Genomic DNA, 23,771 nt, shown 5'->3' with positions numbered 1-23,771 from the left:
AAGTTCAAATTATATGTGATTATTGATGCCAAATTTTAGATGTCTGAGCCAGATATTCTGGGAGCTGCCATGACAATTATATACTGGGAAATTCACAGGTGCCTGCCTCTTTCCATGGTCTTCAGCCCAGATAGAAATGGAAGCTGGGAGAGAGGGGATACCTCTGCTAACAATGGCTCACAACAGCTTTACAAAACTCACATTGATTAGGAATGAAGATCCAATGCTACTCATGTTTCCACCAGGGCCATTGTGAAAGAAACCATAGGTCTCTTTATGTTAAGGTTTTGATACTTGACAGCTGTGGTTGGATTTTGCAACATAGTCCAGAAAGGCCATCCTGCATCATTGTGGCATGCTATGTCCTTCACAGCGTGAGCTGATAATGGGACAAATTGAAATAGGGGACTGACAATGATGTTCTGAGGATGGAGATAAGGATTGGGATGAGGACATTGCCAGGAGAGATGGCCACATGAACAGGATATGTTGGTGCAGAGCAGCACCTGTGAGCCACAGTCAACCTGAGACAGCAACTTGCAACTCCGTGACCACAAGTACAAGGAGAGCACCATTACCTGGAAGCTCCCCTCCAAGTGGTTCACTACTCTAGCTTGGAAATATTCCTGATGAAGAGCTTATGCTCAAAACGTGGATTCTCCTGCTCCTCAGATGCTGCCTGACCAGCAGTCCTTTTCCAGCACCACACTCTTTGACTCTAATCTCCAGCATCTGCAGTCCTCACTTTCTCTCTTGGAAATATACTGTCATTCCTTTGGTGTTGCTGGGTCAAATCGTGGAACTTCATCCCTAACAAAATTATGGGTCTGCCAACATCAAATGGACTGCTGCAATTTAAGAATACAGCTCACGATCACCTTCTCAAGGGCAATCTAGAATCACCAGGGCTCTTATTCTGGGACAGGCTGCAGTCCTCGCACTGTAGTTCTAATGCTGCCAGAACTGCTGAGCTTTAGGCCAATTTAATGCAACAATAGAGGGTGGAACATCCTCCCTACTGAGGGGTAAAAGTGGCACTCTACATTAAGTTGTCTTACCCATAGTGTATTATGACTGTGGGAAAGGCTTGTATTGAATCTGGTTTCAGCTGGGAAGGGATGCTAATGAGCTGTTATTTCCTTCCATAATTTTTGCCCCAAGTTATAGAGTAGTGATCAAGACCATAAAGGCCATGGGACATAGCAGAAAGACACTGTTCAGCCCGAGTCTGCTCTGCCATTTGATGAAATCACAGCTGATCTGAGAAGCCTCAATTCCACTTTCCTGTGTTTTTCCATAACACTTGATTCCCTACACATTAAAAATCTGTTTTAGCCTTGTATATACTTAAGGACCTAGCTTCCATAGCCCTCTTAGATAAGAATTCCAGAGGTACACAAAAATACGAGGGCAGAAATTCCTCCTCATCTCTGTCAATCATTTTCCTATTAATTATTCTGTGCTGGCCTGTTGTTTGACCTGTGATCCTGCTTCACTGTTAAAATTATTTTCTCTTGATTTCAGTTGACTGCTGGGATGGCCCAGAGGGAGAGCCAATTGTACAGCATGGATATACGCTCACTTCCAAGCTCCTCTTTCGAGATGTTGTTGAAACCATTGGGAAATATGCTTTCGTCAAAAATGAGTAAGTTCCAGATTTGATAACTTAAAATCAGTTTAAAATTCAATGCTTGTATGTCTGATGTTGATTTTCCAGGTTCACAAAATATATGTCGAACAATTAAACTCTCTAGTGACAAATATGATGCACTTTTAGATCTTTACTTTAGGGACTTAAATATTTCCTCTCTTTGTTAGCATTAGGCACTCCTTAGAAAAGATAATTGCAGGTTTAATGTTTACAGCAAACTTTAGTCTGGCTTTTGAGATCAAAGTAATGTCAAGTTTAATCTATGAATAAAGAAAATGGGCAGAATTACCTTACCATTATTGACTATTGGCTTCCCCTAAAAAACTGAATTTTCCTAGGATTTACTGTGTAGCAGAAGTCAAGATGCCCAATAAAATCATGTCAGTAATTTATCTGATGTCTAATTTACCCTACTACCAGTGTGGTGTTGTCGAAAGTAAGAACTGTTTGTTCTTAGAATGGAAACTAACCCCCTCAGATGAAGACAGGCAAGGGCGACAACAATCATCTGACATTCTGACTGGCTGTCCCATAGTCATTGGCTAAAAGGACAGATGATCGACACAGAGAAAATAACCTGCCCCTCGAAATATTAACAATAACCAATGGATTCTGGATTAGTGGTGCTGGAAGAGCACAGCAGTTCAGGCAGCATCCAAGGAGCAGCGAAATTGACGTTTCGGGCAAAAGCCCTTCATCAGGAATAATGCAGAGAGGAGTTCTTTTTTGGGGGGGGTTCTTACTTTGTTCTGGGAGGTTGTGCAATGACCTGCTTTGAAAATCTTAGCTTTCTGATGCACTGGTGCTTAAACACATGGAGAGACAATATAGAAACAGGTCATTCGTGCCAGCTGGTCCATGTCAGTGTAAATGCTGCACGCAAGATCTTTTGATGTAGATCCTGTGTTGGAGTCTTGCTTCCTTATTGTTAAATGTTTGTGTCCATTTCCTCTGTCCTATGGAAGAATGTAGGAAGAGGACAGCGGGTGCTACTGGTGCTGGTGTTAGTGTTGCCACTTCTCTTTGTTCTTTGTTAAAACAGTAAGGTACAGTTTCATAGACCCCATATGCCATGGTAAGGGCTGACAGGGGGAAACACAAACAAGGTGAGTGAAGTGTAAAAGAAATGAAATGAGTTTCCAGGAACTTTGCAAACACTTATCAAGTACTAAAAATACTCTTGAAGGAGTGAATGTTTAAATGCTTTACCCAAAAGTTGCCTTGGGGTCACCTTCAAACTCACCCAGAGGAAAGTTCAAAGAAGCTAGGATGATGTTGGTCTTCTGATCGAAAGTTGTTTTTACGTGTGTAATGGATGTAGAATGTTTTCAAAAAACAAGGTCAGAAAGTATTTTCTAGAACAGTGTCAGAAAGCAGTGACTGGAAAACTCTTGGAATGGGGGAAGAGATTTAGCTTGTGAAACCTCCAGACGAGGGGTATTTAGTTAGAATTCTGCAGAGTGTTCACAGAACGAGAAATTGTAAGCTTTCAGTTTTGTGAATAATAAGGCAAGAGACGGTGGCACAGTGGTTAGCACTGCAGCCTCACAGCGCCAGAGACCCGGGTTCAATTCCAGCCTCTGTGTGGAGTTTGCACATTCTCCCCGTGTCTGCGTGGGTTTCCTCCGGGTGCTCCGGTTTCCTTCCACAATCCAAAAATGTGCAGGTTAGGTGAATTGGGCCATGCTAAATTGCCCGTAGTGTTAGGTGAAGGGGTAAATGTAGGAGTATGGGTCTGAGTGGTATACGCTTCGGTGGGTCGGTGTGGACTTGTTGGGCCGAAGGGCCTGTTTCCACACTGTAAGTAATCTAATCTACAGGCAGAGTTCACAGGACAGAATTAAAGAGAAGTTGAACCTAATCAAGATTTGATATTAAGGGATAATTTCTCTCAAGTTTAAACATTATATAATGATGGTGGTGGGAAATAACAGAGTCTGTTTTGTTGTATTTTAAGATCCTTCAATTGTAATACAATTTTTTAATATTAAAATAGCTTGTTTTGTACATTTTTTCCTCTTGTTTAATAAACATTGGTTTTATTATTCAAGAAATTTAGAGCCTTGTCTGCCCCCCTATGTTTCACTCAATAACCACAACATTCAATTAAAAGTAATCTAATCAAGTCAGATTTTAATATGGAATCTTGGTTGTCCAGTAGTTATTTCAGCTGGGATCGTAATAGCCAATCTCAAACAAGTCTCCCCATTGGAGAAATTTCTCCAATGTTTCTGACTAACTTTACGGCTGGTTTGTTAGGTCTTTCTCACCTGTAATATTTTTATTTATTGACTTTCATTTTGTGTATGTTCTTTTTTCAGCTATGAAAAGAAAATTATGTATAGATTTTATCTTTTGATTAATGGCTAAGAATAGAGAGCATTTAAATTTAGAATTGGGGCAGCAAAACAATTGTATGGAGAAGAAATAGAAAAGTGATTTGCCCAATAATTATGAACTCTTTTGAATTGCTGATAAAACTGAGTCGACTTTAAAGCATTCTCAGTAATGCTGTATAAATTATCTGGCCCCAACTGGAGCGGTAGGTCAGGATGTGAGGAGAAGGTAGAGATTAATAGGATGAACAGGCAGGACCATTTTAAAGAACAGGATGGGTTTATAAAACATGTATATAGTAAGTCAGAAAAGAGAAACCATAAAAAGATGCTATAAGACAGGATTGAGTGTACAGTCAAAATTGGAGTTCTTTATGCAAATGCATAGAGTATAAGAAACAAATTAAATGAGCTGCAGGCACAGATTCAAATTGGAAACTATGGTATAGTAGTCGTTATGGAGACATGGCTGCAGGGTGGCCAGGACTGTGAACTAAACATACTACGTTATAAGGTTTACAGGAGGGATAGAGGAAATGGCAGATGGGGTGGAGTGGCATCACTGATTAGGAACAGAATCACTTTTGTGATGAGAGAAGATGTAATGAGGGGACAGCACCCAGTGGATTTCTTTTGGATGGAACTGAGGAACCATAAAGGAACTAAAACCACAATAGGTGTCAGTTATGGATCACCTGGTAGCAGCTCAGAAGTGCGAAATGTGGAAATGTTGAAATGAGTCAACAAAAAGCAAAGGCAGCATAGGATTAACGGGGGATTTTAATCTTAACATAGACCGGGGGAGACAGACAAACACCTGCCAGAAAGGTAATGAATATTTAAAGTGTTCCAGGACAGTTTCTTACAGCAATATGTCTTGGATGCGACGAGGGGACAAGCAATATTGGATCTACTAATGAGCAATGCACCTGATTTAATAAGTGACTTATTTGTAAGTGAGCATTTGTCAAATAATGACCATGACATGATCAAGTTTCATGTAGTGTTTGTAAGAGACAAGAAAAGATCAGATATGAGAATTTTGGATTTAAGTCAAGAAAACTTTAATGGGATAAGGTAGAGACTGTCCACAGTAAAACTGGGAAGCTCTGCCAGTAGGTAAAACAATTGAGGAACCGTGAGGGTGTTCAAAGAAACAATTCAAAGCTATTCAGAAGCAGTTTGTACCCATGAGAAAGAAAAGCTCCACTTCACACACAAAAAAAGCTATGGACATCTGAGGAGGTAAGGCACAGCATAAAATTAAAAGAAAATGTTTATAAAAATACAAAGAACAGTACAGATCCCACAGAATGGGACAAATTCAAAGAACAACAAGTCACAATGCGGCCAAAAATGATTATGAAAGGAAACTTGCAAGGGGCATAAAAGACAGTAAGAAGAGATTTTACTGTTGGATAAAGGTAAACCAGATGGTTAAGAGTACCGTTAGCTCCCTGAATGCTGACAGTGGGGATATTGTCAATGGCGTTGGGTAAATGGCAGGCATGTTGAATGATTATTTTACTTAGTATTCGCAACAGAAAAAGAGGATTGATTGCTAGAAGTCCCTAAGAAACTATTCAGTGGATCAGGGACAGGTTCTAACTGAAACTTAAGTTTATTATGAAATTGGAAATTATTGGAACTGAAGAGTGTCAAGTCCCCAGACCCTGATGGTTTCCATCCACGGATGTTACAGGAGTTAGGTGAGCACTTTACTGAGTTCCCTGGATTCAGGAGTTGTACCTCTGGATTGCTACTCTGCTGTTAAAGAAGGGTGACAGAAGGAAACCAGGGAATTACAGACCAGTTAACCTGATATCTGTGGTAGGGAAATCATTGGAATCTGTGGTCAACCTTAAAGTAACTGATCACCTTGAAAAATTTCAGTAAATCAGGGAGCGTCAGTATGGAATCATGAAGGAGCCATCATGTCTGACAAACCTCACAGATGTTTTTGAAGAGGTAACAAAGGTGGTGGACATGACAAAGTCCCAATAAGAGACTGTTAATTAATGTAGAAGCTCATGGAATTGAGGGAAAATTACTGACATGGATAAGAAATTGTTTGATGACAGGAATCAGAATGGGATCATGTGTAAGTACTCAAAATGGCAGGATGTGATTAGTGGTGGCCCGCTAGGATCTCTGTTGCAGCTTCAATTATTCACAATATTCATTAATGACTAGGATAATGGCATTAAAAAGTCAAATATCCAAATTTGCCAACAGTAGAAAATTGGGCAGCATTTTAGACAGTGTTGATGACAGCATAAAATTGTATCAGGATATTGATAGACTAGGTGAATGGGCAAAGCTGTGAGAGATGGATTTTAATATAAGTCAGTGTGGGGTTCTACATTTCTGATCGAAAAAGGATAAATCAGAGTACTTTTTATAAGGCACCAAGTTAAATACATTGGATGTCCAATGAGGGATGGGGGTTGAGGTGCATAGCTCTTTAAAATGCCACAAACAGGTTCAGAAAATAATAGAGATGGCTAATGGAATGGTGGCCTTCATATCTAAAGGGTGTAAGCATTGGGGTGTATTCATTATGCTGCAGTTAGATCACACTGTGAGCAGATCAGAGCATCAATCTTAAGCAGGATAATTTGATTCTGGAGGGAGTTCACCACTGGTTTACAAGGATGATAAACCTATGCTTCAGGAGTTAAGTTATGAGAAGAGATCAGACTATTTAGGCTTTTATTCTCTAAAATTTAGAAAGTTAAGGGTGATCTCACTAAGGTCTCCAGGATATTAAGAGGGAAAGACAGGTTGATTAAAAATATTTCCACTCATTGAAGGTTCTAGAAACAAAGGGCAGAGTCTACGAATTCGGGTTGGGCCATTCAGAAGAGATGTTAAAAAGCACTTCTACATGCAAAGAGTAGTGGAAGTTTGGAATTCTCATTTTCAAATGCCGGTTGATGCTAATTCAATTGATAAATTGAAATCTGAGAAAGACTTTTTTCTATTAAGCAAGGGCATTAAGGAATATGGAAGGCAGGCATATGGAATTTGGTCAGAGATCAGCCATGATCTTATTGAATGTTGGAACAGGCCTGAGGGACTCAATGGCCGACTTCTATTCCAGTGTTGAATCTGTAAATCTTTGCAGTGACCAAATTGTAAACCTAAAATAATAAAAACAAAATCATTTTTCTCATTATTCAAGGTGGAAAAAAAAATGTTCTGTGTTATTCTTGAAACTTTATTTTTCTTTTTAAGTATTTAGTCACTGTTTTTAATAATATTAATTAGATGACCCAGATGTTAAGCATAAATTGTAAGTGTGTATTCTGAGTAACTGGGTGTCAATAAACATGGGGACTACTGGTTCTCACCTACCACCCCACCAGCCTCCATATACATTGTATCACCCATCGTCATTTCCGCCACCTCCAAACGGACCCCACCAGCAGGGATATATTTGCCTCCCCTCCCCTATCAGCGTTCCGAAAAGACCACTCCCTCCGTGACTCCCTCGTCAGGTCCACACCCCCCACCAACCCAACCTCCACTCCCGGCACCTTCCCCTGCAACCGCAAGAAATGCAAAACTTGCACCAACACCTCCCCCCTTACTTCCCTCCAAGGCCCCAAGGGATCCTTCCATATCCACCACAAATTCACCTGCACCTCCACACACATCATTTACTGCATCCGCTGCTCCCGATGTGGCCTCCTCTATATTGGGGAGACAGGCCGCCTACTTGCGGAATGTTTCAGAGAACACCTCTGGGACACCCGGACCAACCAACCCAACCACCCCGTGGCTCAACACTTCAACTCCCCCTCCCACTCCACCAAGGACATGCAGGTCCTTGGACTCCTACATCACCAGACCATAGCAACACAATGGCTGGTGGAAGAGCGCCTCATCTTCCGCCTAGGAACTCTCCAACCATAAGGGATGAACTCAGATTTCTCCAGTTTCCTCATTTCCCCTCCATCCACCTTGTCTCAGTCCCAACCCTCGAACTCAGCACCGCCTTCCTGACCTCTCCGCCCCACCTCCACTCCAGTCTATTACCCTCACCTTGACCTCCTTCCACCTATTTCATTTCCAATGCCCCTCCCCCAAGTCCCTCCTCCCTACCTGTTATCTTAGCCTGCTTGGCACATTTTCCTCATTCCCGAAGAAGGGCTCATGCCCAAAATGTCAATTCTCTTGCTCCTTGGATGCTGCCTGACCTGCTGCGCTTTTCCAGCAACACATTTTCAGCTCTGATCTCCAGCATCTGCAGTCCTCACTTTCTCCTGTCAATAAACACACAAGGTTCACATTTTACAATTTAAAAACTTTTGTCTTTCCTTAATTTGCTCCATATTTTCTTGGGCACCTTTCTCTCATGAACTTTCTTTTACTAAATGATTTTTCTCTGTTGGCACCAGTGCGTTTCACAATGGAAATCTGTCTATATGATCTGTCCTTTGGAATGGGGGTAGGTGCCTGGCAGATCAGGTCGTGCTGTGCCCACTTTGTGTAATTCTTGCAATCCTTCTGAGAGGATAATTGCTAATTATCTGGCACTGAGAAATTGAGTGTGAACAACTCAATTCCACGTCAGTCTGTCTAAAGTCCACCAATAGCATAAGTCACAATGGAAATTGAACAATTGGCACACAAGAATTATAAATTGGTGCTTGACTATTTCCATATCTCAGGATGTCATACTAAATGTTCAATGAGCAACAATTTTGTGTGTTTGCAAAGAAACAGAATTTGGATTTAGATTTAACTTAGATTCCTCTTACCCAAAACATAGAAATGTGCTGATTGACAACAGCTACATAATCTTTACTTTTTACTGTACTAACAGGTATCCTGTAATTCTGTCCATTGAGAACCACTGCAGCATTCAGCAGCAACAGAAGATTGCCCAGTGTTTGAAAGATATCCTTGGTGACAAACTCGACTTGTCCTCTATTAGTACTCATGACAGAGACCAATTTCCCACTCCCAAGCATCTGAAAGGAAAGATTCTTATAAAGGTAATGGCTCCAAGACGTTTTTAAAATTTGCGATGTTTGTTTATCACAATGAGGCTTCCTGTTATGTTCGGGTTAATGTTTTGGATTTAATTTAAAATGGAGTTCACCAAGTTTAGAAAATTCCCCCCTTAGACAGGAGTTACTAATACACAGAAGGAACTGAACCTTGGACTTGCCATTCTCCATGACAGCCAGAAACAAAAAAGGTATTTGAGTAGAATTTGTCCCAAGGTTAGGTGGAAATGTGTATCGTTTCTTCAGACAGGTGGTTTTTGAGGCTTTTTTATACATTTTACAAGCAGATTTAATGGTTGTCACTGTTCTGCCATCTATTCCTGTGGCAGCCCACACTTAGCAGCTGTAAACCCTATCAGAAGAAAAGTGCTCACAGTCAGGAAGCTTCAGACATGACAGGCAATGGGTGCAGGTTGACCATGGCTAATGGCCTGCTATTCAGCTTACCATTTAAAAAAAGGAGGAAAGCTTTGAGCTGGCTTTTCAGGGTTTCACTGAACTAATGCACTTTCCAGCTCTTTGCTAGCAGAGAAGTGTGGGTGAGACATGAGAGTAAAGGTAGAGAAAAGACATATGGAAGTGCAGACTCTGCTGAAAGCACAACTTCTGAACCCTTGCCCCTCATGAGAGCACCATGTTACCTTCTGTCTTAATGGTGAGTCTACCTGCATAAAAGTGTAATTTGACAGACTACTTAAGGTTGCAAACCACAGAGGATGTCTTCCAAGAGCATTTAAGCTGTCCAGCAGGGTAACAAGCAGACTTTCTCAAGGTAGGTTTAAGCCACTGTCATTGCTAGTAGAAAGTGAGGACTGCAGATGCTCGAGAGTCAGAGTCAAAAAGTGTGGCACTGGAAGGGCACAGGTCAGGCAGCATTCAAGGAGCAGGAGATTCACCGTTTTGGGCATAAGCCCGTCATCAGGAATTCCTTTTCGCTACTGTTGTAGCACCAAATAAGAATTACAGGAAACATAGAAAAAGGATCTGTAGTTGCACTAGGGTATTCACTTGGGTATTTAACACTGTACAATATTGTAATTTTTTGTTCCTTTTTTATCAAACTTTATTTCAAAGTTCTATTGTCCCATACTGTCCACTGTTGTTATCTGTGTTGTGAAAAATGATATGACCAAACAAAAATGGATATCTGTGAGAGGGACTGCTTTGTACTGAGGACTGAAAGACAAATTGGGTTTAGAATTAATGTGTCAGATGGTTGCACTGTCTTACCTTAGCTGAAACATGCCTAAATCAGTCCTTCTTGGGCATCCTGGCATTTAACTTAGCAGCAGCAGTTGCCTTTACGTGAGGCTGTTGCTTCAAAGATGCAGAGTATTGATCGTTCTCTTCTCCTTGGAGCTTCAGTCCTTGCTACTTAGCAATATTTGTGCAAGATTAGAGTGGTGCTGGAAAAACACAGCAAGTCAGGCAGCATCCAAGGAGCAGGAAAATCAATGTTTTGGGCAAAAGGCCTTCATCAGGAATGCATTCCAGACTATTCCATTCTTTATATCTATGTAAATCCAAAGGCCCTCCCATTCTCTCTGGCTTCATCAATGACACAGAACACATAGGTAAATATATTTACCACTAATTGGCTGTGTATCTTTGGGCAGAATATTATGAGACTGTACAGGTGTCCCTTGGAATGAGTTGCAAATGAAGAAATTCTGCTGTTGTGACCCTGCAACGTTCGTGACCACCTATTCCATTTCAAAACAGCTTTCCTTCCAAGGGGCTGCAATTGTCAACAATAACCTAATTGAGAAGTCTGATGCTCCTGAGGAAATGGTTTTCAGTCATGTTCAGAAAGCTAAACCTCTGCCTCCAAATGCACTATCACTTTCTGTGAACTGGAGCTCTGTGCTCATCTGCTCTGTCCTGTAGAACAGCATGTGGCTGAGAAGAAGGGTCCTGCTGTTGCTGCTCCTCTTGTTACTCTCCACATCTGAGGAATAAAACCAAAAGGAATAGTGACAGAAATAGGCTGTTCACCCCCTCAAATCTGCTTCGCCATTCAATAGGATCAGGGCTGATCTGACATTTCTTGTATTCACTTTCCTGTGTTTTCCCATAACCCTTGATTCCACTACTGTTCAAGAATCGTATCTATTGCAGCCTTAAATATACACAAGGACTCTGTCCCCACAGTTCTCTGTGGCAAGGAATTCTAAAGGCACTCCACCTCCTGAGAGAGGTCTAAGTCGTAAATTGGGACTCCTTTATTCTGAGACCATGTCTGCTGGTCCTAGATTCTCCCATAAGGGGAAACATCCACTCAGCATTTACCCTGTCAAGCCCCTTTATAATCCTATATGTCTCAATTAAGTCTTTTCATTCTTCTAAACTCCAGTAAGTGGAATCCCAACTTGCCTAGTCTTTCCTCACAAGACAATCCTTTCATACCAGAAATCATCCGAACAATATCTTAAAGAAGGGGACCAAAACTGCTCACAGTATTCCAGATGTAGTCCTAACAGGACTTTGTTCAGTTGCAGTAGCTTTCTGTATCTTATGCACAAGGACCTCCAAGACCCTTTGAAGTCCTTCACTCATCATCGTTTCCCATGATGCGGTGAAGGTTGACAGCACTGAAGTCTAGATCAAAGTCACATATCTTCAAATAGCAGAAGTTGTTACCGATACGTGTGAAATCATTCCCAAAGTTGTGAAAACACATTCTCAGAACAGGTCCTTTGAGCAAAAGCCATTCACTTGGGCAAAGAAGCAGCTTGCTGTAAAATTTTAATATTTGACAATTTTCTTGTCCTCCATTCATCCAGCCCTGTCAAATCTCCACTGTCCTCTCAAATTGTTCAATGCAACGAGTTACAGAAATTCTGTGCACTCAGAGTCAAAGGCAAAATTCAGAGTTAAACCTTCTCTTAATTAGCTTCTAACATGTCATTGCTAGATTTGCCTGTCTTCCAGGGGTTTTCCATATGTTAATAAATGTGTTCAAGTTAACACAGGCATCAACAGGCCATTGGAGCTTTCTGATGCCCTGAAGTTTCTGATCTTTTAATCAGCCACCAACTCAAAAATCCACCTGACCCGGCAGGTTAAAATCCAATCTTACATTTCATTTCAGATTAATAACTTCTCATCGTAACAAAGTTGAAATATCATTCGGATGGTGAAAGGGACGGGTAAGTGGAGCTGAGGCCATGAAAAGATCAGCCATGATCTTCCTGAATGGCAGAGTAGGCTCGAAGAGCCAGATTACCAATCCTGCTCCGAGTACTTATGTTCTTATGCCACACTGTGAAGGGCGCCAGTAAGGTGCAGGCATCATACTTTATGCAAGTGATGCATAAACCTTGGTTTTAGTGCAAAGCCAGACTAAAAGAATAGTCGTTAACCCACTCACTAGGACATGATACAAAATTCATTTTCTTTCTGGGTATTTGGAAATTAACTAGAATAAGTGAGATCATAGCACATGCAAATTCTAACTCTAAATTCAGTTATTGCCTATAAAAGGGAGAAGGTAAATGATTCTTAGTTGGCATGCTCCTGTGTTTCTCTGACTATTTGAAAAGAAATAGAATGTAATTTGACAGCTGACACCACAAACAATTTTTAATTTATATCTCAAGAATATCTTCTCATTCCATTTTAAAATATCCTCAAAATAGTCATGATTTGGTGATGCCGACGTTGGACTGGGGTGTACAAAGTTAAAAATCACACAACACCAGGTTATAATCCAACAGGTTTAACTGGAAGTACTAGCTTTCTGAGCACTGCTCTTTCATCAGGCGGTTGATGAAGGAGCAGTATTCCGAAAGCTAGTGCTTCCAATTAAGCCTGTTGGATTATAACCTGGTGTTGTGCGATTTTTAATTTCTCATCATACTGTATTGTGATTAGATAACAAGCAGAACAGACACACTACAACAAATGCAAAAGCACAAAAAAAGTTTATAAAATACTCATGAAATCAAAAACAAGTGCAATACCTAGCTCTTCCAAATTCTGCATTCAGACTAGACTGAAATTATATATTTCACATGAAGTCCATTGGTTGTGACATGGAGCAATTCTTGTGCTTTTTGGAAATTAGTTCAGAACCCAAAATTCATGTTATGTTGATACTTTTGCAACAGGCGTGGACCCAAAGCCATTTCGCAATCTCTCCAAAGTTACAGTGTAATTTCAGTCCTGACCTTGATGGCATAGTGGTCTTGAAGATATTCATACAATGTAGTTATTGCTTCCATTGCACTACCTTTAAAGTTGTCAAGACATTAACGGTAGATTTGTGCTTTTCTTTGATTAGAGCATACATCTCCTTAAAGTACTAAAAAGTTTTGTATGATACAAATAGGACATTCTAAAGTAAAGGTATGAAATCAAACCTTGTTTATCTGACAAATTTAGTCTCAATAAACAAATCAAAATTAGGCTTGGTAAAGGTTAAAATTGACAAACTTGTGCATTACTGATTTGTTTCAGGGAAAGAAACTGCCTCCTGACCTGAGGACTGATGCAGAAGAAGGAGATGTTTCCGATGAAGATAGTGCTGATGAAATTGAAGAAGAATGCAAATTAAAACAAATCAATGTAGGAATTCAAGTGACCTCTTTCAAACTAAGTTCAAAATTTAACTTTATTAAGGACAATTAAGCATAATAGCTATTTTGCACAAACATGTTTCATGTGAAAAAATTGTGTAATATCAATTATACAATCTGCAATGCAGTAATCACCCAGTCATGATGGAGGATAAAAATGAATTTATTATAATGACCAAAGACAAACATTTAGCTGTCACAGCATTTTACCTTATGCTAAAAAAGGCCAGTTAAAAAAAATACTAAAAAGTTCACTATTTTAGTTGATTTAGCCATGAGTGTTTGTGAATGGAATTGGCTTTTCATTTCATCTTGAGCCTTGTTACTTTGCATTTCAGGACTGATATGACCAAGTGTTTGATTTGAATTCATTTAAGTGTGATGAATTGAAATAATTTCATTTTGCTTCTAAGAGCATAGCCTTAGAAAATGCAGGAAAATGGAGTTGAGGATTATTAGATCAGCCATGATCTCATTGAATGGCAGTCCAGGTTTAATGGACCTAATGATCTACTGCTTATGCGTTGTGCTGATGTACGCCTCCCAACTAATGTTTACTGTGTACCCACCTTGTTCTGGTTGAGCAAAAACTCATGTTAGCATTTCTGTTTTTAGATTTGTGCATTGTGTTTGAGCAATTTAGCGACATTATTGTTGATATAGCACCATAATAATACATGTCCCATGCAGGGTAACAATACAAACTATCATCAAATGGAATGTTTTATCAGAAAAAAACTGGATTTCTTGCTGAAAGAGTCTCAGATCCAGGATAAAGAAGATCCAAACAGCTACACCATCTGTGCACTTCTACGGGCAACACATAAAGGCCTAAATGTCAGTCTACAGCAGGTAACATTTGTCATCTTCTGTATAATTTTTGCATTTTTCCTTGCTGTGGCATTTTGCCCTTCAGTGAGGAAGGAGGGACAAAGGGTTTGAAATCATCAATTAATTTAACTTTACCAAGATTAGATAATTGCTGATAAATAAGTTAAAAATGTTTTGAATGCGCCTTTTGTAAAAATTTCACGATTCTAATGAAAAGCCCCCCATGTTTATACTTTTTATGTTCAGATGATGAGCCTTTAGTAGGTCTGTACTAAATGCAACTCAAAGCAATTACTTGCTCCCCATTCTAAGAATTCCCTTTCAATCTGGTTTGAGCTATCAATTTTTGCAGACTATGAAATGATAGTGTTCATAAAACTCTCAAATAGATCATTAGTACTGTCATTTCACTTGTATGCTATATGAATACTGAACATTGATATCAAAGATTTTCTCCCTTGGTAGATGTATTGCCGTTTACCAGCAACTTAAATTTTGAGTTACGACGCTGTTCAAATTGGTTGAAAATTTAGTAACTTGATAAAGTCTAAACTTATCTTGATAAACTTCCAGAAACTGAGTTGCCACACAAAATCTTATATTGCCAATGATAGCTCTCAGATAGGATTAATATGATTAGATGTTGTATTAATCTAATGACTAGTCATGTTGAAAAAACATAAGCTGGACAGTTCTTCCAATCATAGTTTTAAAATCTAAGGGAATGTGGATAATGTTCTGTAAGTATTTTTGGATCATGGTGCTAGTATATATTGGAACCCTTTTCTGTTCTTTCTTGTACTTTTTGTATGTGTGAGTGTGAAGGAGAGAGAGTGACAGCTGCAAACCTATGTTGCTGTTCATAGCAACTGCTCAATCCCTGGATAAGCAGAATAGAACCAAGCAGTTAAATATTCTATTCAACAAAATGGTTGTTGGCATTCCAAAAGAAGAGCTGCTCGGTTGTTGGCTACATAACTGGCACCCAATATGGGTATGTGAGAGGAGAAGAGATGGAAGAGAAGCTTGATGGAAGGTTAGAAGAAGGAATTGAGTTTATAATGTGCACATGTTGAAGAATGTAATGAAGAAAGGTATCTGCTTTGCTAGTGATTATTAACCTCCTTTCCTTCCATTTGTTTACTAGTTTCTTTGTAGACTTTTCTTTGACTTTGTTTCCTTTTTTAATGAAAGATAGCTTTTGACAATAAGTAAAATGTGGTTTGTGGACAGAGTACTGCTATATTAACATGTCAGCTTGCTCAGGCATATGTACATGTGTTTATCTGTCAGGTCATCAGAACAAGAGATTAATTTCACTTTTAATTTAAAATTAAATTCTGAGACAACTTTTTTAACACTGCCCTTTTGGTCTCTATTCTTCAATGTACAGAATCTAAATCCTGCCATAAACCAAAAAATGTTAGTACTTCCCAGCTAACCAGAACACCTAATTTGTTGCAGCTGTCTGATATTCTGGTCCCCAAATCCCCTGGTAATGCCTGAGGGACATTTAAATGTGGCCTTGAAATCAATGAGGAAGTGAAGAAGGGCTTATGCCCGAAACGTCGATTCTCCTGTTTCTTGGATGCTGCCTGACCTGCTGCGCTTTTCCAGCAACACATTTTCAGCTTGAAATCAATGGAATGGCTCAATGGATGGGATTTATACATGAGAAAGCTAATTTAATTCTATGAGTTCCTATCTCCTTGCTGAAGTTTAAAGTTCTATCCATACTCCCAAGCACATTTATAAGTGCTATTAATGAAATTTTATTACGTTGGCAAATATAACAGTGGTAATAACACTAGGACAGCCACATGAATAGTTAGAGTCATAGAGAGGTATAGCATGGAAATAGACCCTTCGGTCTAAGTCGCCCATGCTGGCCAGATATCTTAACCTAATCTGGTCCAATTTGCCAGCACCCGGTCCATATTTCTCTAAACTCTTCCTGTTCATATACCCATTCAGATGCCTTTTAAATGCTGCAATTGTACCAGATTCCACTACTTCTTCTCGCAGCTTGTTCCATACATGCATAGCCCTTTGCATGAAAAAGCTGCCCCTTAGGTCCCTTTTATATCTTTCCCCTCTCATCCTAAATCTATGCCCTCTAGTTCTGTTCTCACCCACTCCAGGGAAAATACATTATTTATTTATCCTATTCGTGCTCTTCATGATTTTATAAAGCTCTATAAGGCTACCCCTCAGCCTCCGAAAATCCATGGAAAACAGCCCCAGCCGATTCAGCCTCTCCCTACAACACAAATCCTCCAACCCTGGCATCACCTCTTGTAAATTGTTGGAGAAGTTTGCCCAATAGGTTAGAGATCACAAAACACAGCTCAAAGTGAAATTGACAAACAGTTTATTGCAAGCCATATCGTTGGAAGAGAAACTGACTAGGCTGACACAGAACTGACAGTCTGGACAGGTAGATCAGAATTTCTCTTCCCAGAGTTGAGGATGAGATCAATTTTTATAATAATGCTGCACAATAAGGTTAATTAAGAAATGGGGAAACTACAATGTATCTGGAAATGGAGTAATCTAGTTTCAAGGATGCTAACTGGAAAACAGATATCGGATGAATTCACACAATGCAAATATCCTGACAGTATCAATAGTTCCATTCCTCTTCACAGGTAGGTGTTAATGTCTCCTCTGAAGTGGTGAGGTGCTTCCATTGTCCTATTCTCGGAGCATGTCCTTGCTGGTGCCTCTCTGTCTGACCTGCTCTTTGTGTGGCTTTGGAATTGCTGGGTTGTGAAACTGCCCTTGGGACTTTGAGGTATCTGTGGTGCTCTGTCATTGTTAGCAAGCTTAAAGTGTATTCTCTTGTCTGCATGAGCTGTCTGATTTGACTTGTGAGCCTGCTTGGGAATTCTGGGTGTTTTTGGTACATTTTGGCCAATTTTGCTTTTGTGGGCCTATCATAGATTGACAGATCTTTTCCCCCTTTATTTTGTTTAGGAGAGAGACGAGAAGGGGGCAATGTAGCCAGAGCCAGGGGGATTGTCAGGTATGGGGGTGGCTCTGTATCGAACAGGTAGCTCTCAGTGTCTGAGTCTGGTCCAGCAGAGGCTATCACAGGGGTAAGGATGTTCTCCCAGTGGATCTATGCTAGCTGAATGGTGAGGGGGCAGAGGGTAACAGGATTGCACATATGCGTGAGCAGCACGGTCGGATGGCCATGGCTAGCGCTATAAGGCCGGCAATGATAGAATGAGGGTTATCAGTCCCTGCAGTAGGGCTGTGTCCCCTGACCCCAGCCAGGAGGCTGCCCAGCCCCATAAGTCCCAACGGTCATTCAGGACAGAAGCTGCCTGCCGGATTTGTTGGGCCAGGTCTGTGATGTTTTCGCTGGGGTCAGGAATGTAAGTGCAGCAGTCAACACCAATGAGGGCGCATGTGCCCCCTTTCGCAGCGAGCAGGTAGCCCAGGGCTATCCTGCGGTGCAGAGCCACAGTACAAATGACAACAGCCTCCGCATTCAGCTGGGCGAGTGTGTCTGCTGTGTAGTATGCCACCTCCTCTAGTGTGGCTGGGAGTATTGCTGGGTTGTGAAACTGCCCTTGTGGCTTTGAGATATCTGTGGTGATCAGTCATTGTTAGCGAGCTTAAAGTGTATTCTCTTGTCTGCGTGGGCTGTCTGATTTGGCTTGTGAGCCTGCTTAGGAATTCTGGGTGTTTTTGGTACAGTTTGGCCAATTTTGCTTTTGTGGGCCTATCATGGATTGGCAGATTGTTTCCCACAGAAATCTTTTCTGAACCCTTTCAAGTTTCACAACATCCTTCTGATAAGAAGGAGACCATAATTGCACAAATATTCCAAAAGTGGCCCAACCAACATCCTGTACAGCCGCAACATGACCTCTCAACTCCTATATTCAATACTCTGATCAATAAAGGAATGTATACCAAATGCCTTCTTGATTCACCCTGACCAAACCTGTGCTGTACCGGGCAGGAAAATCGCCGAGAGTCTCGCACTCCTCAGAGATACGATTGCCTACGTGCAGGACAGTGGGGTGGACACCTGCCTGATCAGCCTGGACCAGGAGAAAGCCTTTGACAGGATATCGCATACATATATGAGGGATGTCCTCTCCAAAATGGGCTTCGGGGAGGGAATCGATAATTGGATCAGACTGCTCTACACCAACATTGTCAGTGCAGTCTCAATCAATGGGTGGGAATCAGATAGCTTCCCAGTCAGATCTGGAGTCAAGCAGGGCTGCCCTCTCTCTCCTGTCTTGTTTGTGTGCTACATAGAGCCATTTGCCGAGTCCATCAGGAAGGATGCGAGTCTGAGAGGGGTGACTATTCCTGGCAGCGGGGGCCTACAGGTTAAGGCCTCCCTGTACATGGATGATGTTGCCGTTTTCTGCTCGGATCCGCTGTCCGTGCACAGACTCATGTGCATCTGTGACCAGTTCGAACGGGCCTCGGGAGCCAAGGTAAACCAAGGCAAAAGCAAAGCCATGCTCTTTGGGAACTGTGCCGACCAATCCTCTATCCCCTTCACCGTCAGGACTGACCACCTGAAGGTGCTGGGTATTTGGTTCGGGGGGGCTGGGGTGTGCGCCAAGACCTGGGAGGAGCGGATCAGGAAGGTGAGACAGAAACTAGGCAGATGGGGGCAACGGTCGCTCTCCATTGCAGGAAAAAACCTGGTCATCAGGTGTGAGGTACTCTCAGTATTGTTATATGTGGCACAGGTGGCCTATCCCCAGAACCTGTGCTGCCGCAGTCACCCGGGCCATCTTCCACTTCATGTGGAGATCAAAGATGGACCGGGTCCAAAGAGACATAATGTACAAAGACCGATGCAATGGGGGAAAAAACACGCCCAACGCCACCCTCCCCCTGATGGCCACCTTTGTGCGTGGCTGCATCAAGCTGTGCATGGCTGCATCAAGCTGTGCATGGATCCCCGATATGCAAACACCAAGTGTCACTACATACTGAGGTTCTACCTGACCCCGGTGTTGCGAAGGAAGCCTCGCTGCCGCGGAATGTTCCGAGTAGTTGGACTGTTCTGTACCACCTGTCCTTCGTGGAGAAATTTATGAAGAAAAACACCTTTGACCACAAGTCCATCAGGAAGTGGTCAGCACATAGTGTCCTTGAGACCCTTCGGGAAAAGGAGAGGGTGGATCCTGTCGAGCAGTTCCCTGAGCAGACTGTCAAAGCCATTTGGCAGAATGCCTCATCACCAGAACTTTCCAACAAGCACCAAGACGTGGCTTGGCTGGTGGTGAGAAGGGCTCTGCCTGTGAGATTCTTTATGTACGCCCGGACTCTCTGCCGCACCGCACGCTGCCCTCGAAGTGGCTGCGGGGGGGGACGAGACTGTCACACACCTCCTTCTGGAATGTGCCTATGCAGAGGAAGTCTGGAAAGGAATGCAGTGGTGTTTGTTGAGGTTCGTCCCGAGCAGCGCTGTGACGCGAGACTCTGTGCTCTACGGCCTGTTCCCCGGGACGCAAACCGAGACGAACATCAACTGCGCATGAAGGATCATCAACTCGGTGAAGGACGCTCTCTGGGTGGTCCGAAACCTGTTGATCTTCCAGCTGAAGGAGTTGACCCCGACTGAGTGTTGCAGACTGGCACATTCCAAGGTCCAGGACTACGTGTTGAGGGACACGCTGAAGCTTGGGGCAGCTGCCGCGAAAGCGCGGTGGGGAAAGATCACCGTGTAACATCTGTCTGCCTGAGAAATACAGGGGGCTCACGCAGTCATTTGGGCTCTGCTGGCACCTCAGCTCAAAATGTAATCGCACCAACCTGCAAATAGGAATGATTACTTTATTTCAATACGCAAAGAAATGGAATGTTTACATATGTATGGCATGTCCAGTTGTATAGATCAAAGTATTTATGAATAAAGTATATTTTTGAAATTAAAAAAAATGCCTTCTTCACTATTCCTATCTACCTGTGACTCTACTTTCAAGGAACAATGAACCTGCACTTCAAGGTCTCTTTGTTCAGCAATTAGGACCTTAAAACTAAGTGTGTAAGTCCTGCTAAGATTTGCTTTCTTAAGATTTCTTCCACTTTAAGTTTTAGCTATGTTTCTGAACTGGGTTTCGCCTATCAAATTTTGTTGCACTGAGCATCAAAGTGTGATTCTTCTGAGCAAAAGTGTACATAGACCGGAGGAACAGGCACATAATGCCAAATCAGATGTAGTAATTTTCATTATTTGCCAAACCAATTAGAATATCTAAATACATGCAATATGGATATAGAACATAGAACAATACAGCGCAGAACAGGACCTACAGCCTTCGATGTTGCACTAATCTGTGAACTAATCTAAGCCCATCCTCCTACACTATCCCATCATCACCCATGTGCTTATCCAAGGATTGTTTAAATCTCCCTAATGTGGCTGAGTTAGCTACATTGGCAGGTAAGGCATTCCACACCCTTACCACTCTGAGTAAAGAACCTGCCTCTGACATCTGTCTTAAATCTATCACTCCTCAATTTGTAGCTATGCCCCTTCATACAAGCTGACGATATCATCCTAGGAAAAAGACTTTCACTGTCTATCCTATCTAATCCTCTGATCATCTTGTATGTCACTATCAAATCCCCTCTTAGCCTTCTTCTTTCCAATGAGAACAGACCAAAGTCTCTCAGCCTTTTCTCATAAGACCTTCCCTCCAGACCAGGCAACATCCTGGTAAACCTCCTCTGCACCTTTTCCAATGCTTCCACATCCTTCCTGAAATATGGGGACCAGAACTGTACACAATATTCTAAGTGTGGCTGCACTAGCATTTTATATAGTTGCAGCATGACATTATAGCTCCAGAACGCAATCCCTCTACCAATGAAACCTAACACACCGTATGCCTTCTTAACAGCACTATCAACCTGGGTGGCAACTTTCAGGAATCTATGTCCATGGACTCCAAGATCCTTCTGCGCATGTACACTACCAAGAAACTTTCCATTGACCCAGTACTCTGCCTTCCTGTTATTCTTCCCAAAGTGAATTACCTCACATTTAGCTGCATTGAACTCCATTTGCCACCTCTCAGCCCAATTCTGCAGTTTAACCAAGTCCCCCAGCAACCTGTAACATTCTTCTACACTGTTCACTACTCCACCAACTTTAGTGTCACCTGCAAACTTACTAATCCATCCACCTATGCTTGCGTCTAAGTCATTTATAAAAATGACAAGCAGCAGTGGTCCCAAAACAGATCCTTGTGGCACACCATTAGTAACTGGACTCCAGGCTAAATATTTTCCATCAACCACCACTCGCTGCCTACTTACAGAAAGCCAGTTTCTAATCCGAACTGCTAAATCACCCTCAATCCCATGCCTCTGCATTTTCTCCAACAGCATACCATGTGAAACCTGATTAAAGGCCTTACTGAAGTCCATGTATACTACGTCAACTGCCCTACCCTCATCCACATGTTTGGTCACTTTCTCAAAAAAGTCACTGAGGTTTATGAGACATGATTCGCCCTTGACGAAACCATGTTGACCATCTGAAATCAAATTGTTGCTTGCTAGATGATTATAAATTCTATCTCTTGTAATCCTTTCCAAAACTTTTCCTACAACAGACATAAAGCTCACTGGTCTATAATTATCTGGGTCATCTCTACTGCCCTTCTTGAACAAGGGCAAACATTTGTAATCTTCCAGTTCTCTGGTACTAAACCTGTAGACAATGACAACTCAAAGATCAAAGCCAAAGGTTCCAACACCACCTCCCTAGCTTTCCAGAGAATCTTGGGATAAATCCCATCCGGCCCGGGGGACTTGTGCACTTTTGCTCCTTCTGGAGTTGATAACACCTCTTCCTTACTAACCTTGATCCTTTCTCGTCTAATATCTCATATCTCATTCTTCTCCTCTACAATATTCTCATTTTCCTGAGTGAACATCGATGAGAAATATTTGTTTAGTGCACCTCCGACCTCCACAGGGTCCACACACAGCTTCCCACTTCTGTCTTTGACTGGCCCTATTCCTACCCTAGTCATCCTTTTATTCCTCGCATACCTATAGAAAGTTTTGGGTTCTCCTTTATTCTACCTGCTAAAGACTGCTTATGTCCTCTGTCTGCTCTTCTTAACTCTCTCTTTAAATCCTTCCTAGCTAATCTGTATCTCTCTATCGCCTCATCTGAATTATCTTGTCTTACTGTCACATAAGCCTCCTTCTGCTTAACAAGAAGAGCTATTTCTGTAGTAAACCACGATTTCCTTACATTATCACTTCCCGTCTGCCTGACAGGGACATACTTTTCAAGGACATGCAATATCTGTTCCTTAAACCAGCTCCACATTTCAATTGTTCCCATCCCCTGCATTTTGCTACCCCGTTCTATGTATCCTAAGTCTTGCCTAATCGCATTATATTTGCCCTTGCCCCATCAATAACTCTTGCCCTGAGGCATGTACCTGTCCCTTTCCATCGCTCAACTAAATGTAACCGAATTATGGTCATCTCTTTAAAGTGTTCACCTACCACTAAATCAAACACCTCGCCTGGTTCATTACCAAGTACCAGATCCAGTGTGGCCTCCCCTCTTGTTAGCCCTTCGACATACTGTGTCAGGAAATCCTCCTGCACACATTGTACAAAAACCGATCTATCCGACATATTAGAGTTATAGTATTTCCAGTCAGTGTTGGGCAAGTTAAAGTCCCCCATAATAACCACCCTGTTCCTTTCACTCCTACCCAGAATCGTTTTGCCGATCCTCTCCTCCACGTCCCTGGGACTCTGTGGAGGCCTGTAACAAACTCCCAGCAGTGTAACCTCACCTCTCGTTTTCTAACCTCAGCCCACACTACCTCAGTAGATGAATCCTCGTCAAAAGTTCTTTCAGCCATCGTTATACTGTCCTTGACTAACAAGGCCACACCTCCCCCTCTTTTACCACCTTCCTTGTTCTTAATCAAAGATCTAAACCCTGGAACCTGCAACATCCATTCCTGACCTTGGTCTATCCATGTCTTCGAAATGGCCACAACATCGAAGTCCCAGGTATCTATCCATGCTACACACTCACCTACCTTATTTCAGATTTTTCTGGCGTTGAAGTAGACACCTTCAAACCGGCTTGCTATCTGCCAGTACCTTCCTGCTACCCTGAAATCCTGTCCATGCCCTTCCTACTCTCATCCTCCTGTGCAGTGGAACTACACCTCCGGTTCCCATCCCCCTGCTGAGCTAGTTTAAACCCACCGGAATAGCACCAGCAAATTTCCCACCCAGGATATTAGTACCCCTCTGGTTCAAGTGAAGACCGTCCTGTTTGCAGAGGTCCCACCTTCCCCAGAATGAGCCCCAATTGTCCATGGATCTG

At 41.9% G+C, this 23,771-nt stretch overlaps 1 protein-coding gene across 8 annotated transcripts in view; it reads left to right on the top strand.

Annotated features, from left to right (window-relative positions):
- The window catches only part of plch1 (phospholipase C, eta 1), a 155,918-nt gene that overhangs the window by 91,170 nt on the left and 40,977 nt on the right, over positions 1–23,771 (top strand). For all 8 annotated transcript variants that reach the window (XM_072572635.1, XM_072572633.1, XM_072572636.1 and 5 more), the window contains 4 exons: positions 1,525–1,645; positions 8,819–8,990; positions 13,464–13,571; positions 14,273–14,434. In XM_072572635.1, coding sequence (XP_072428736.1) covers positions 1,525–1,645; positions 8,819–8,990; positions 13,464–13,571; positions 14,273–14,434 — 563 coding nt within the window. The remainder of the gene's footprint in view (positions 1–1,524; positions 1,646–8,818; positions 8,991–13,463; positions 13,572–14,272; positions 14,435–23,771) is intronic.

This window comes from Chiloscyllium punctatum, chromosome 6 (genome assembly GCF_047496795.1).
Source record: "Chiloscyllium punctatum isolate Juve2018m chromosome 6, sChiPun1.3, whole genome shotgun sequence".
Taxonomy (NCBI): domain Eukaryota; kingdom Metazoa; phylum Chordata; class Chondrichthyes; order Orectolobiformes; family Hemiscylliidae; genus Chiloscyllium; species Chiloscyllium punctatum.
This window is presented reverse-complemented; position numbering and strand designations above follow the sequence as displayed.